The 16,457-nt window shown below is 45.0% G+C and overlaps 1 protein-coding gene across 1 annotated transcript in view; it reads right to left on the reverse strand.

Annotated features, from left to right (window-relative positions):
• MUC16 (mucin 16, cell surface associated) overlaps positions 1-14,024 on the reverse strand; it is a 45,362-nt gene extending 31,338 nt beyond the window's left edge. The window contains exons 1-9 of the mRNA XM_032395950.1: positions 13,962-14,024; positions 12,730-12,854; positions 12,568-12,635; positions 10,101-10,273; positions 7,420-7,455; positions 6,286-6,416; positions 6,122-6,189; positions 4,958-5,130; positions 2,918-2,953 (exon numbers count right to left, since the gene is read on the reverse strand). Of these exons, the coding sequence (XP_032251841.1) occupies positions 2,918-2,953; positions 4,958-5,130; positions 6,122-6,189; positions 6,286-6,416; positions 7,420-7,455; positions 10,101-10,273; positions 12,568-12,635; positions 12,730-12,854; positions 13,962-14,001 (850 nt within the window). The 5' untranslated portion in view covers positions 14,002-14,024. The remainder of the gene's footprint in view (positions 1-2,917; positions 2,954-4,957; positions 5,131-6,121; positions 6,190-6,285; positions 6,417-7,419; positions 7,456-10,100; positions 10,274-12,567; positions 12,636-12,729; positions 12,855-13,961) is intronic.
• Positions 14,025-16,457: the final 2,433 nt, after the last annotated feature.

Genomic DNA, 16,457 nt, shown 5'->3' on the forward strand with positions numbered 1-16,457 from the left:
AAAGAAAGAAAGAAAGAAAGAAAGAAAGAAAGAAAGAAAGAAAGAAAGTGTTGGCAAAGATGTGCAGAAGTTGGCAAAGATGTGCAGAAATTGGAATCCTCGTGCATTGTTGGTGGGAATGCTAGTGAAGCTGCTACAGAAAACAGTTTGGTGGTTCCTCAAAAAGTTAAATATGGGATTACCATACGATCTAGCAATTTTGCTCCTAAGTATAGACCCAAAAGAACTGAAAACAGGGACTCAGATCCTTGAACACAAAATGTTCACAGCAGCATCATTCACAATAGCCGAAAGGTGGAAACAACCCGAGCCCATCATCAGATGAATGGACAAACAAAAGGTGGCATATACATACAGTGGAATAATATTCAGCCATAAACATGAGGGAAACTCTGACAGCTGCTACAGTACAGATGAACCGTGAAAATATTATAGTAAGTGAAATAAACCAAACACAAAAGGACAAATATTGTATAGTTTCACTTACATGGGGTACCTAAAATAGGCAAATTTGTGGAAACAAAGTAGAGTAGAGGTAACCAGGGGCTGGGGGTAGGGGTTATAGGGAGTTAGTGTTCAATGGGAACAGAGTTTCTGTTTGGGATGATGAAGAAGTCCTGAGAATGGACAGTGGTGTTGGTGGCATGACATTGGGAATATAGTTAATGCCACTAAATTGTACACTTAACAGTGGTTAAAATGGTAAATTCTATGTTATGCATAAAAATTGTTTAATGCAGCAGTTGGACCAAAAGGCAGGTTATGGGGCTCTTGAATCTGGATATGGGGCAGGGTAGGTGCCAGGGGTTGAGGTCTTGGGCCCTGGTGATGCTCCAGACAGGCCCTGATAGCCTCCACTTGAGAGGTTAAAAGTAACAGGATTAGAACCATCTCATGGATTAGGGGGAAAAGAAAAGGAAAAAAAATCAATCCAATCCCATCCAACACAGAATAAACATTCTTTTTTTAATATGAATCAAACGTCAGTTCTTATAGGAGGCTTCCTGTCACCTACTCAACCTACCCCACCCACCCCGTAACTCATGACCTTTAATAAAGAGACCATGTATAGAGCTGTGGGTGCTATGATTACCTGACTCACACTAGTGAGTCAGATTTGATTTCAAAACCCCTGCATCCTCTCCCCAGCTGTTGTGATGAGCACCAGGTGATGTATGGAAATGTTGAATCCCTACATTGCACACCTGAAACTAATGTAACACTGTATGTTAACTAACTGGAATTTAAATAAAAACACATATACAAAAAGAAAATTACAGCAGACAAAGCTACAATAATCAAGACAGTAAGATACTAGATGAGGATAGACATGTAGATCAAGGGGGTATAACCGAAAGTCTAGAAACGAATCCTCACACTTATGATGAATTGATTTTCAATGAGAGTGCCTGAACAATTTAATGGAGAAAGACATTTTCTAAATAAATGGTACTGGATAACTGGGAAAGAAATGAAATAGCTATAACTTTCCCAAATTTCTTGAAAACATACATTTTCAGAGCTAGGAAGCTTCAAAAATCCCAAACAGTATAAGCTGAAAGAAAACCATGCTCAGATACATCATACTCAAACTTCTGAAAACCAAAGATGAAGAAGAAATCTTGAATGCATCTATAGAAAAACGACGTCATCAATCGTGGAAAAACTTGGTCTATGGCACATGTCACATATTTACAAGCTTGTAGGAGTTAGGTCTGTTACAGATTGGTTGAGTTGATCAGGGTGGAGCTATAAGGACATGGAGAGTGTGCATTCTGTCTAAAGCTTGTAAAAAGTTTGCAGTGTCTTGACCCATGAAACACAGAATGCCAGAAGGCAGAATTCAAATTACAGGACACCAGCTTGTATCCTACAAGTCCAGACTCCCATGGCAACATTAAAGGTCAGGAACGCCCAGCCTGGGTCATGGCGTAAACTTGAAAAATACCCACAGACCCAGTTTTTAAAATAAATGTTAAGAGTTGGAGTAAGACAGTTTCCTGACATAAATCAAGCCCCTGTATCAGGTTCCTGGAGACTCAAGAGCCTTCATCTGGGCAAGATGAAGAGACAGAGGAAGAACCAAGTTCATGACTGAGATCCTGCATGATTTTCTGGATGTTCAAATAGAATTCACGAACGTGGACATATACAAGATGGCTACATTCATCCAATCAATAAATATAAAGTGAGTGAGGACTAGTTACTCAGCTTCAAGGTGACAAATACATAAAGACTGAATAAAGCCAATAGTAGTAAATTCCATGAGAAAATACTCACGGTGGTGGATAGAGAAAACCTGTGGGCCAGGTGTGTATTCAGATGTGCTACTTCCCATAAGGTGGTCTAGGAGGGTCTTTCAAGGAAGGTGATGGTTGAGCTGAGACTTGAAAGGCAATAAAGTGCCAGGTGCAGCTGACCTCCTGGAAGAGCTAGTATAAAGGCCAGACAGAGGTTAGGACCCTAGAGGAACAGACAAGTGTCTGATGTGGCCAAAGCTTAGAGAGCGAAGGAGAGAGTGAGTAGGATAGGCTGAGGCCAGGTGGTTGATGGCAACCAGACCACGTGGAGTTGAAGTTTCACAGGTCCCAGAGAGCAGACTCCTACCTGTAGAGCTGAGGATGGGGGACAGAGTTGTGGAAGATTCTGGAGAGAATGTAGAAGTCACTGGAGCTGAGAAAAAAGAACATGGGAAAAATTGTTAAGTCTCATCCTGAAGGAATGTGGGACAGAAGCTGTTCATTAGAATTTGGGCTTCTGTTTGGACTCAGACCAAGACCCTGGGTGAGTAGGGGACTCCTCTGAGTCTGTGGCTGGACACTTAGGGAGGGAGAATTGGCAGCTTCTCTCCAGAAGAATGTGCTTTGAGGAATAAGGGTTCAGTGGGCATTGAAATTTCACAGTCTTGAATACTCACTGCTGGTGGTAGGGGTCCAGTACTGATGGTTATAACCTGCAGAAAGGAGTAAAGGACTGTTATAATGGGTAAGAGTTAAGAAAGGGCTAGATGGTAGACCTAGAGATGAAATTCATTAACAAACTTGCTGAGATTTATAAGTGAACAATAATGGCTACATTTTATTCAGTGCCCTTTTGTGCCTTGTCCTTTGCAGATAATGATGAACACCATCACTGTTACTATTGCCAAAAGAAAAATACAATAGTAAGAGCTGTCCCTATTTATTGGGAATATACTATGCACCAGAAATAATGCTAAACAACACACAACAAGGAAATGGGGCAAATTTACAAACAAGTGTGTTCCAAACCTTATCCACGTCCTCTCAATCCACAAAGATAACTTCATCCTTGCTCTCTCAGCTTCTCTCCCTTCACAAAATTTTATGATAATATGACTTTATCTTTCTAGCTTAGTTTCTGGGGGTTTTTTTTGTGTGTGTGTGTGATGTAGAAGTGACAAAATTGTGGCAGGTTGAGAGACTGGTCTGTGGAAGTGAACAAAATGGAGGAGAGGGAATGTACATGTGGTTTGGAATATTAGAGAAACTTTGGAAATGGGCTAGGATAATGAACATGAGAAGAGAATTGGAGGTCAGATGGATGGTATAAAAATTGGAGTCTGAAAGGAATTGGGGAAGAGAGAATTTTTCATGAGTGTTTCTCTGAGTCATGGTCATCTCTTTGGATGCTCTGTGAGGGGTGGGAGTAAAGACTGGACCCAGAGGAGCCCCGTGATTTACTTGGGTTATTCCTGAACTCTCTCATTTGGCTATCAGGACAATCTTGCATGGTATGTATGTTTATTCCATTCTGAAAATGGGATATTAAAGCCTAGAGAGGTTTTACAGCTTGTTCAGCATCACATAAAACAGAGATCTATCACTCACCAACCCTCAAACTATTAACCACCGCTTTAAGGAAATCTCCAAGTTGATATAGGGGGAAATAACTAATCAAGGATCAGGCTAGATTGTTAGGCTAGAGGTCATTCATGCCCCTTCCTATCCTGAGATTTGAGGCTTTCTCTATCTGGATGGTCTGAGGTGTTGCCTTGTGGTTAAGAACTTGGGGTTTAGATTCAGTCCTGGGTTTGTTTGAATCTTGACTCCGTCATGCATGATGGCTGGATTATCTCGAGCAAATGACTTCCTGTCTGAACGCATGATGGCTTTCTCTGTAAAAATGACTATAAAAACTCACAGGGTTTTGGGTAAGATTAATATGAGATAATACAAATGAAGACTTTATCACAATTCCTGACACATAGGAACGTTTTGATAAGAATTAGCCACGATTACAGTTACTATCCTCAGTGTTAGCATTGCTTTTAGGGGCCTTGTTGTCAGCAGTGTTGTGTATGTGGTTATTACTCATGGAGTATGTGTTAAGTGTGATGTTATCTCATGAAGTCTGCGTAGCTCTGACTGGCCTGTGGGAACTTAGAACATTGGTTGTCATGATGGAGAGAATGACATGGGGTGAGGGCTGGCATGGTCACCCGCTGCCCATTCAGAAACCTTAGCCACAGAGTTCTGCATCACCCACTTCTTTCCTTAGAGTCTGCACACTCCAGTTAGGCTCCTATGGGAAACGGTGGAAATAAGGAGGAAGAAAGATGTCATCCAGGAGGTGAAAAGGGAAAGGAAATCAGCCTCCCATGGTGTGTTAAGCATTCAAAAATGAGTCCCCAAGGAAATGCTAGGTTTGCATCAGAACTATAAATTTGTATATAATAATTTCTCAAACTCAGCATTATTGACAATTTGGTCTAGGTAATTCTTCATGGTGGAGGGCTGCATTGTGTATTGTGGGATGTTTAGCAGCACCCCAGGCCTCTACCCACTAGATGTCACTAGTAACACTCCAACTATGACATGCCAATATCAATATCTCCAGACATTGTCAATGTCTCCTGGGAGCAGAATCATCCTGGTTGAGAACTACTGGCATAAAGAAGCACGGGACTGGAGACGCCAACTGCAGCACAGACACTCACCATTAACGTAGAGACTGTCTCTGTCCAGGGTGTAGGTTCCCAGCCAGGTGACACCGTGGGTCAGCTGATTCAGCTCCTGGTACAGTTCTACTCTGTTTAGCCTGCGGCCCATGGGGTCAGGATGGTAGGTGCAGACGGCATCCACTCCAGTTGCTGCTCCGCCCTTCTCAGTCCTAGGGTGGTGGGACATGGGAATAGGGGCATCCTGAGATGTGGGAGAGTTATATACCTTGTTCAACTCTTGCCTTCAGCTTGCTGCCCCCGGCCCCAGCCCCAGCCTTGGTTTGATGACATTTTTCTTACTGGGTCTTGTCTAGTTCCTCATGTGCATTCTTTTCTGGGACCTTTTCATCTAGGATGAGCCAAACATGTAGAGCCAAACATGTGGAAGCATCCTGGATCTTCCCCTGTCCTTGGTACCCCCCATCCAAGCAACATCCAGGTCCAGCTCAACATCTCACTGGTTTTCCCACCTCCTGTCCCATCCTCATATCAAATTTTCCCATCCCCGTATCTACCAGTGCACTACTTAAAATAAATGACATCACATCAAGGCTCTACTTACAACTTCATGGTTCCCCACAGATCTGAGGGATATGCCACCCCTTGAAATACCTTTGCCAAAGTTTCTTCTGGCTAATGTTCATTCAGCCCAGGCATCACCTTCTCTAGACTGTCTCTACTCAATGTTCACAAGGAACTAAAACTTCATCCTATGGGCTCTTATGGCCTCCGTGTAGTGCTTTATCATTGTATTAATCCTGTTCCTATTATGGTTTTAAGTCCATATGGCTGCTATCCTCTCTATACTGTGGATACCTTGAGGGAAGGGCCCATGACTGATTCTCTCGGTGCCCTTAGCACCTGTCACAGAGGATAGCCTGAGGTACCTCATTTCATGTCTGCCTAATGAGTCAGTCCTGCCCTTTCTGGCTAGTGAGCCATGGCTCTGCTTATCCAAGTAATTTAGGACCTTTATTTGACAGCCATCTCTTTCAGGAAGCCCTCTCTAATACACTCAGCCAGAGGGCATGCCGTCCATCTGAATTCCTGGAAGGCCCCAGTCATTTATGATTCTTCTAGTTGCTATGTTCAGGTCCTCACCTTCAGGTGAACTTGCCTGTGACAGTGCAAACCTTCACGTTGTAAGGAAGGAAGTCTCACCTGAGCAAGGTCAATCTGCAACCAGAGTACAGTGGGCCAATACTGGTGTTCTTAAATAAGGGACCAAGCTGGGGAGGAAGGAGAGAGAGGTGAGCAGGAGGGGCTGAGGTGAGTGGGTGGGGCAAGGGCAAGGCAGGCCAGGGAAGGCATTGTCAGGCTTTTACCAGGCTCTTCAGGACCCTCTCAGTGGAGTTGAACTTCATGGAGCCTGGGCGCCTCATGTCTGGGGTGCAGAGCAGGTTGGTGATGGTGAAGTTGAGGGTGAATGGCACCAGGGCGGGACCCACACCTGCAGCTGGAGGGAAAGAGAGAGGAGAGACCCATCACGGTCTTAGGCCTGAGCTGTATGTTCAGGGGAAGGGACTAGTGCTGTCTCTCTGTCCATAGTATCCAGTAGGTAAAGCCTGAGATATCCCATCTGGGATCTCCTCCCTCCTCAGCCAGCCAAGGGAGGAGAGTGGACCTCCACGTTAGCTGGGTCGTGTCACCTCAAAAGGAAACCTCAATCTTCTTATCCCAGAGTGTCCAAAGGCTGACTTGTCATTGACATTTTAGTAGGAAGAGGAGGAACCAAGACCTTTTGTGCTCAGACCCTGGGCTACAAATGCTTGAGCAGTCAAGAAATCCAAACAGTAGTAATTTCCATGAAGTAAATGATCATAGAGATAGAATAGAGATTAGGTCCCATCTATGTGTGGGATATGGGGAAATGCTACTTTATAGGAGGAGGTCTGAGCAAGAGCCAGCTGACCTGAATCTGAAGGACAAAGAGAAACCAGGAACAGAGCTGAGTTCCCATTATAGTGAGAGGAAAGGCCCTGAGGATGGAAGGATGTTTGGTCCCTGGAAGAACAGAAATGAGGCTGGTATGGCCAGAGATGAGGGAGCAAGGGAGATAGTGGGACAGGCTGGGGCTGGGTAAGGCAGCAGGGTCCGGATCATGCAGGGATTCACCAACCAGAACAGGAGTTGAAGTTTCATGGGACTCAGAGGTTAGACTCCTACCTGTAGAGTTGGGGGTGGGAGGCAGAGATGCAGGGAGTCCTGGAGAGAATGTAGAAGTCAGCGGAGCTGAAGGAATGAAAGAATACAACGTGAATATAAATTGTTGGGCCCAATCATGAAGCAGTGAGAGGACAGGGCTGTTGACCAGAGTTTGTATCTCTAGTGGGTGGTGTGGAGCTGCTCTGGGGCTGAGAACCTAGGGGCTGGTGGGTACATTCCCCCCCACCCTGGGGAGCAGGCGTAAGGAGGAAGTGTCCCAGGGATGCAAGGACATCTGGGCCCTTGTGACTTACTGCGGGTGGTGGGGATCCAGTACTGATAGTTATAACCTGCAGAGAGAGCCAGAGAGGAAGAGTAATCTGATGGGAGGAGGCTAAGAAAAGGATGAGGGGTATGACTTGAAACACACAACACAAACCTTCTCGAGTGTTTTCTCTGAGACTTATCAACTCTTTATGAGTTAACTGCCTTGTACTCTGGTGCTCGCAGTCGTGTCGTCCTCATGATCATCAACCACAAAGACAATGATGATCAATACCCCTCATCTTATGGCGGTTCACTAGGTGCCTGGGACAATATCAACCTCACCAAATGAGTACTAGCAACAACAATTTTATGAGAGTGTTTCCAGCTTTATTTGTGTTTTCTCCACCAATTAAATATAACTCTTTCCTTGGTCTCTGAGTTTTTCCCGCTATCCTACTCTTCAGAGACAGCATGATCTTTGACATAGTTCCTGGACTTCTGTAATGTTGAACTGAGATCATGAGGGTGAGAGACAGAGACAGGCAGACAGAGGTGGGAGTCAACCAGAGAGGATAAAGTTGGAGAGTAAGAGGGAATTGGGGAAAAGAGGGTTTGAATAAGTATGGTTCTGGATCACGGATTGGATCTTCTCTGATGCTCTGTAGGGAATGGAAGTAAAACTGAGACCTATTTTATATTTGGTGGTCTGACTGGGTTTCTTGAAATGAAACTCTTCTTTGAGACTGGACCTAGTGGAGAGAGCCCTGTGGTTTACTTAGATTATTCAGGTTTTATATCATTTGACCTTTACAATAATCTTAAATGATGTTTTTAAAAATTCCATTCTAAAAATAGACACTGAAGCCTAGAGAGGTTGCATGGCTTGCCCAGGGCCACAGGATGAGCAAAAAACCAGAACCAGGGCTTATAGAAAGACCTGTAAACCACCCAAACCCACACTGCCAGCTACAGCTTTAATTCTTGAGGACTACTGAAATATAATACAGGTTTTAATCCAGATAGAAAGACAATGTCAAAGGCAATACAGTGGAGACATAATTAATTGAGCATTGGTTTAAACTGTTGTATTAGGCGCTCCTTGATATGCCTTCCCATCCTGATATTTGAGGCTTGTTCTAGCTGAGTTCGTCTGCAGTGTAGCCTAGTAGTTAGGGGGCCTCTTGGGGGCCTTAGAGCTAATTTAGGGTTTGAGTTCTGATGCTACCACTTATATTAGCTGTCTGATCTTGGGAAAGTAGATTTCCTTCCTTGAGCCTCGCTTGTTCCTCTGTAAAATATACATAATATGTCACAGAGTGTTGGACAGGATTTGTAAAACATAATACACACAACGTTCTGGATCACAGGCATCCCTCAATAAACATTAGCCTTTAGTATAGGTGTGACTGTGGGTTTTGTTTTTAAGGGCATTGTTGAGGAGGGATTTATTGCTAAAAAACATTGCTAACAGCTTTGTTGTTTGATTCTCAGGTGGGGTGTAGTCTGGCTGGCCCCTAGAAGATGAGCAAAAGGCCACAGGCTATCATAACAAAGAGAAAGAAGCAGATCAGTCACCACCTTGGGAACTTGTTGCCTGTTGGGGAGGAGTGAATGCCAACAGTCACTGTGGGCTTGCTTTATCCTCTTCCTTCCCTGATAGCTTCATGCTCCAGTTGGGTTTCTGTGAAAGGTCACTGCAATGAAGAAGACTATGCAGGGAGCCTTTATTTCCAGACTTTGGAAGTTGTTCTGTGAGCATTAGGTGTTGTATGAAAGTGTTGAATCACTCACTATACTGTACACCTGAAACTAACAGAACACTGTTAACCAACTGGAATTAAAACAAAAACTTAAATAAAATAAAAATAAATAATAGTAGGACTTAGAGACAAATTAACTGACCATGGAATATTCACACTGCTGATATTTGAGAGACTCCATTTGTGCAACCAGAGGAATATAGTGAAGACAAACTTATCAGCATTCACGAGGAGAGTAACAAAAAAGGTGAGGATAGCCAAAGGAAGTGACATCAGCAAACAAAACTTCACATTAATGAAATTTTCAGAGATAGTTTACCATATTGAAAGCACATAGGGTAAAATGCTAGAATCTGATTGAAACTTAGAAAGTAATAGGACAATTCACCCTGGCATAGAAAAAGGCATGGCTGTATTGTAAACAATGTGATAAGAAGGTTCCTAAGAATTTCCTCCCCAAAGCCCCTTTCATTCTCAAAGTTTCTAATATTTAAAATGACAATGTACAAAATAAATATTACTTTTACTAGAGAGAAAGAAAGAAAGAAAGGAAGGAAGGAAGGAAGGAAGAAGGAAGGAGGAGGAGGAGGAGAAGGAGGAGAAGGAGAAGGAGAAGAAGAAGAAAGAAGAAAGAAGAAGAAAAGAAGAAGAAGAAGAAGAAGAAGAAGAAGAAGAAGAAGAAGAAGAAGAAGAAGGAGAAGAAGAAGGAGGAGGAGGAGGAGGAGGGGGATGAGGAGGAGGAGGAGGAGAAGAAGGAGAAGGAGAAGGAAGAAGAAAGAAGAAAGAAAGAAGAAAGGGAAGGGAGGCAGGCAGGCAGGCTGCTCTGTAGGTGTTCTGACAGAAGAGAATTTCCCTATGGAAATTCTAGGTTGGCCCAGAACTATGAACACAGGTACTGAGAAATTGCACTGCAAGGAGACCCCATCTGGGGCTCAGGAGGAGACCCCAACAGCAATGGAGGTACTCACCATTGACACAGAGACTGTCCCTGTCCAGGGTGTAAGGGCCCAGCTGAGTGACACCATGGGTCTGCTGGCTTAGCTCCCAGTATAGCCACTCTCTGTCCAGCCTGAAGCCTGTGGGATCTGGGCGGTAGGTGCAGACCACGTCCATTCTGGTGCTTGTTCCATCCTTTTCAGCCCTGGGGAAGGAGGGACACGGGAATAGGGATGTGCAGAGACACTTGAGAGCTGACCACTCCTGACGACTCCTTCCTTCAATTGTACCCCTTGGTGTTTATGTTAGCAGTCTTCTCAGGGCTTCATCTGCTGTCTCAAACACATCTTTTTCTGTCTGATATGGGGATCCAGACCATCCCACCTTAAGTGTTCTCCAGGGCTACTCTGCACCTAATTTTCTTCTTTTGCTCCCCAATCTTTTTATTAATTGGTTCATGCTCACTGTTTCAACTACCAGCGCCCAGTACAGTCCCTATCCATTCAAGAAGGTAAGTACAGATGGCATCCCCTCCAGTAGCTGAGTCCTGCTTGGGCTGTAAGATTGGGGGTGTAGAGCTCCTAGGGAGGAAATGAGAATCCTGAGCCCAGGCAGCATGTGGAAGGGAACAGCAAAGGACTGAAAACCTTGGAGGAGGTGAGTGAGTCACCCCTGTGGCTGGTTGTGACATTGTGCAACAACCATCATGGAGCCTGAAGGGAAGACTTTGTTTCATGTTGGTGAATCCCAAGGCTAAGGTCAACTTCATGGAAGCACCTTTGGAGCAGGTAACCAAGTTTGGAGAAAAACAGAGAAAATGAATTAAGAGGTGATAAGGGGCAATGTGGTTCAAAAATACTCTTGTCCTGAATTTCAGCTGAACCTACAGTGATTCACCCAGAGCAGGGGCTTTACAGGAAGAAAGATCCCCTCCCTCCCCTGCCTGGGAATTCTTGCTATTATCCACACTATTCAAAGCATGGTTCTCAAAGTGTGGCCCAGGGACTCCTGGTAGTCATAAACTCTTACAAAGAGTCCACCAAGTAAGATTATTTTCATTATTTTAACTTTTATTCTCTTAGGAGTATACTGTGAAATGTTTTCCAGAGGCCATGACATGAAATACTGTAAAAGATTAAATGCAGAAGCAGATATCCTACTGTCTTCTCCTAAACCAGACATTAAAAATATCTGCAAAAATGTAAACAATGGCTCTCTTTTTGTTATGATTTTTTTGGGGGGAGGGAGAGGAAATATTGTTATTGTTCATAAAAATTACATTATTTGTGTTAACATGTAATAGATTTATCACTTTTAATAAATTAATGAACACATATTTATAACATTTGTTTTAATTTCTAATTCAATAAATACGGGCAGATAGAACCCTCAAGTCCAAAGGCTCATTGGAGTTCTGAGTACTTTTAAGGATGCAAGTAACATGTTGAGCCCAGTGACCTTGAACACCGCTGTATCATGGTTAAAAGGAGGGACTCAAAAACTAGAAACTTTGGGTTCAAATCCCAGCTCCTCTCAAGGTACTTGACTACTCTGAGCCCAGTGTTCTCTTCTACAGTGTGGGATAATAATCATGTTGTTGTAAAGATGAAATGAATGAAAACACGTGCATCACTTAGATTTTTGGGTGGCATATCATATGGTCAATATTATCTTATTGATTCCCCCCATCTCATGGGGAGATGGGGGCAGGTGTGGTGGGTGGAGCTCATTTAGGACGGTTTTGGTCTACAACACTCCAGGAACCTCTTCTCGTGAAGCCATGTGCGTAGAGGACCCACCTCTCTGGCGGGATGACCTGCATTGGCTGGATGCAGGACCCCAAAGAGAGGTCATAGAGTCGTGAAATGTAAGGAAAGGGTTCTGAGCCCACTGAGCTCAGAGGATACCAAATGGGCATAGCAGAGAGGAGAAAATAGGCCATTTCTGTAGAGTTCAGGTCTATTCGTGAGTTTTTAAATTGCAATATATCCTGCCAGTATTCAGCATTTTGTTTGTTTTCCCCCTTTGGTTCTATGTAACATCCTCTGGGAAGGTCCCTATCTCTTTTCAAGGCATATACTGCAGAATTGCAGTGTTCAGAGTTTGTCCCCAATAGGGTAGATATGAGCTGGGGCAGGGAGAGTGTCAGGGATTCTGGGGACACAATTGGCAAAGATACTACACTGGCTTATACTATGAGATCCCATCGAGTGTTCACAATGGGCCAGGCATTGCGATTAGTGATTAATAACCCTATTAGTAAGGTACTAGTATTATCACTACTTTGTAGATAATGTGATTGAAGAACAGAGAGGTTATGTAACTTGTCCAAGATCACAGAGCTAGCAAATGGGAGAGCAAGGGTTCAAACCCAGACACTTTGGATCCATTATGATATGCTTCCTCTTGGCGAAGACCCAAGGCTGTGGTTGACTGGGATGTGGGAGACCAAGAAGGGAGAGAATTGGGGTTCTATAGATGCTTTGGAAGAAGGCTTACCTGAGCAAGGTCAGCCTGCAGCCAGCATAGAGGGAACCAATGCTGCTGTTTTTGAACAGAGTCCCGAGCTGGGAACAAATGAGAGGGTGATGAGCTGGAGGGGCCAAGACTTTGGGGTGTGGCAGGCTTGGGACAAGATGAGCATTGGCAGGGGGCTCTCACCAGGTGCTGCAGGTTTCTCTCAGTGGCACTGAATATCTCAGAGCTCGAGTTTTCCATGTCCTCTGTGTAGTGCAGGTTGGTGATGGTGAAGTTGACAGTAAAAGGCATCAAGAAAGGGACTGCAGCTGTGGTGGTAGAAGAGTAAATGAGCCCAGTCCTGAGTCAGGCCTGGGATGGGGTGGGAGGGAAGGCTCCAAGGACACACCTTAACTCCAGCGCCGAGCTGGGGTTTGGCCTAGACTGGCCTGCTATTCAAGACCCTCCCACATAGGGTGACCAACCATCCCAGCTTTCCCAGGACTGTGTGAGTTCCTGGGATGCAGATGTCCAGTTGGAAAAGTGAGACAGTCTTGGGAAAACTGGGATGAGTTAGTCACCCTACTCCCACTTCCCCTTGGCTCTTACCATTTCAGCACATAGTAGCACCTGCATCTCTTCATCTTGGAGAAATGAACAGGCCCAGGGAGCACCCGACTAGCAATGATTGATGGGAGTTGGTGGATAGATACCCCAGCTCCCTTACTGCCCCCTGCAGAGAGGATGACTCCAAAGTTCATGTTCTACGCATTCTCCCAGGGTCCCCTCCAGCCTCTAGAACTGATAAATTTCTATTGTTCAAGGCACCCAGTATTTGGTACTTTATTACTGTTGCCCTAACGAACTAGTATATCGCCTAACTGAGCAATTCTTTCTCTAGGTATGTACCCCAAAGAATTGGAAACAGGGACTCAAACAGATACATGTACACCCACATTCATAGTAGCATTATCCACAGTAGCCAAAAGGTGGAAACAGCCTGAGTGTCCATCAACAGATGAGCAGACAGATAAAATGTGGTCCATCCATACAATGGAATGTCAGTCATCCATAAACAGGAATGAAGTTCTGATACACACTATGACATGTAGACATTGCACTCAGTGAAATAAGACACAGACACACACACACACACAAATACACTATGTGATTCCACACACATGAGGTATCTAAAATAGGCAAATTGAAGACAGAAGCGGATTAGAATTACCAGGGGCTGAGGTGAGTGGGGAAGGAAAGCTAACGTCTAATGGGTACACAGCTCCTGTTTGGGGTGATAAAAAGTTTTGGAGAAAGATAGGATAACATTTATACAACATTGTGAATGTAATTAATGCCACTGAATTGTACATTTAGAATGGCTAATTTTATAGTATATATACATTTTTACCACAGTAAAAAAAAGTCATTCTTACTTGTTTCTGAAGCCACACTCAGAGAGGTCAAGGTGGACATCCCAGGTGAGGTCTCAGGGACAAAGGGACTTCCTGCTGATGTATTGAAGGTGGTTGTGGTCTCTACTATGATGGGGCCTGAACCTGTAGCAGCTAAATTAGTGGGCTCAAGAGTTGTGGTTTTCAGGACAGTTGTTGAACTCAGTCCTTCTCTGTGACTGGTTTTAGGTGGTGTTGGGGTCTCTGATGCTATCAAGGTCACAGTGTTCCCCATCACAGTCTTGGGCAATTCAGGGAGTCCAACTGAGGTCCCAGGTGGTGAGGGTTCTGTGCCCCAGGAAGTTAAGGTGTAAGGCTCACCAGTGGTTGCAGGGGTACTGACAGGCCCAAGATCACCAGCAGTCAAAGTTGGGATACCTGTGCTGGCATCTGATGCAGGGCTGGTGGCCAGTAAGCCTGTGGTCGCCAATAAAATGGGGGAAAGAGTTGAACTTGAAATCGTTCTGCTGATGTCTGTGCCAAGATGGGTGGAGAGTGAGGCTGTTTCCGCAGGAACACCAAATGAGATAGTTGGACCTAGATCAACTCCGCTGGTCTCAGTCGCAGGTGTGCTGAAGGATGTTATTTCTTCTGGACTGAGGAAAACAGTCTGAGTTGGAAGAGCTTCACTAATCTCCAACTCAGGTCGGATGGATGGTGAGGCTACGGTCTCTGGTGGTAAATGAGGAAAAGCAGTTGAACTAGGAAAATTTGTGCTTGTCTTTGCACTGGACTGGGTGACCGATAAGGCTGTGGTTGCTGGTTCACCAGGAGAAAGAGTTAGACTTGGAATAGTCATATTGGCATCTGTCTCAGAACTAGGGACCTGGGAGGTCACCATATCCGGTACACCAGGGGAGATAGTTGGAGTTGGAACAGCTGAACTGGCTTCTGCCCCAAGACTGGTGCCTACTGAGTGTTTGGTGTCTGGTACACTTTTGGAAAAAACTGGAGGTGTTGTGGGGACAGTTGGGCTGGTGTCTGCAGAAGGGGTGACCAATGAGACTGCTATATCTGGCTTATGTGGGGAATCAGTCTGAGTTGGAATAGCTGAACTGGTTTCTGCCCCAGAGCTGGTGATCATTGAGGGTGATTCACTGGGGGAAACATTGGGAGTTGTCCGGGGAACTGTTGGGCTGGTCTCTGCAGGATGGGTGACCAAAGAGATCGGTGTATCTAGCTCCCCAGGGGAATCAGTCTGAGTTGGAACAGCTGAATGGGCTTCTGTCCCAGAATGGGTGACCCATGAAGCTGTGGTCTCCAGTTGACCTGGAGAAACAGTGAGAGTTGTAAGAGTTGTACTAGTCTCTGCCCCAGAACTTGTGACCAGTGAGATTTCCACCCCTGATACACCAGGGGAGACAGTCGCAGTTGGAATGGCTGAAATTATCTGTGCCCCAGAACTGGTAGCTATTGAATGTGTGGTATCTGATTCACTATGGGAAAAACTGGGGGTTGCCTTGGGAATAGTTGGGCTGGTCTCTGCAGGATGGGTGACCAATGAGACTGGTGTATCTGGCTCCCCAGGGGAAACAAGCAGAGTTGAAACAGCTGAACTGGCTTCTTTCTCAGAATGGGTGACCCATGAGGCTGTGGTCTCTAGTTCATGCAGTGAATCTGTCAGAGTTGTAAAAGTTGTATTGGTTTCTGCCTCAGAACTGGTAACCAGTAAGGTCACCAATCCTGGCACACCAGGTAAGATAGTTGTAGCTGAAGGTGAACTGCTTTCTGCCCCTGGAGTGGTGGCTGTTGAGAGTGAGATATCAGATTCACTATAGGAGAAATTTGGAGTTATTCTGGAAACAGGTGTGCTGGTCTTTGCGGAATGGGTGACCCATAAGGTTGTTGTTTCTGAGCCATGCAAGGAATCAGTAAGAGTTAGAAAATTTGCACTGGTCTCTGCCCCAGAACTAGTGACCAGTGAGGTCCCCACCCCTAATATACCAGGGGAGACAGTCGGAGTTGGGATGGAAGAACTGGTCTGTGCTCCAGAATGATTAACCCATGAGACTGTGTTTGCTGGTTCACCAGGAGAAAGAGTCAGAGGTGAAATAACCATACTGGCATCTGTCTCAGAACTAGTAGCCTGTGAAGTCACCATATCTGGTACACCAGGGGAGATAGGTGTAGTTGGAATAGCTGACCTGGCTTCTGTCTCAAGGCCGGCAGCTGTTGAGGGTGTGCTGTCTGATTCACTACGGGAAACATTGGGGGTTGTCCGGGGAACTGTTGGGCGGGTCTCTGCAGGACGGGTAACCAAGGAGACTGTTGTATCTGATTCACGCAGGGATTCAGTCAGAGTCAAAGAGGTTGTACTGGCATCTGTCCCAGAACTAGTGGCCTGTGAGGTCATCATAGCTGGTATGCCAGGTGAGACAGTGATTGTTGGAGTGGCTGAACTGGCTTCTGCCCCAGGAGTGGTGGCCATTGAGAGGGTGGTGTCTAATTCACTTTGGGAAAAATTTGGAGTTATTCTGG

Source organism: Phoca vitulina, unplaced genomic scaffold (assembly GCF_004348235.1).
Source record: "Phoca vitulina isolate PV1807 unplaced genomic scaffold, GSC_HSeal_1.0 scaffold89, whole genome shotgun sequence".
NCBI classification, from domain to species: domain Eukaryota; kingdom Metazoa; phylum Chordata; class Mammalia; order Carnivora; family Phocidae; genus Phoca; species Phoca vitulina.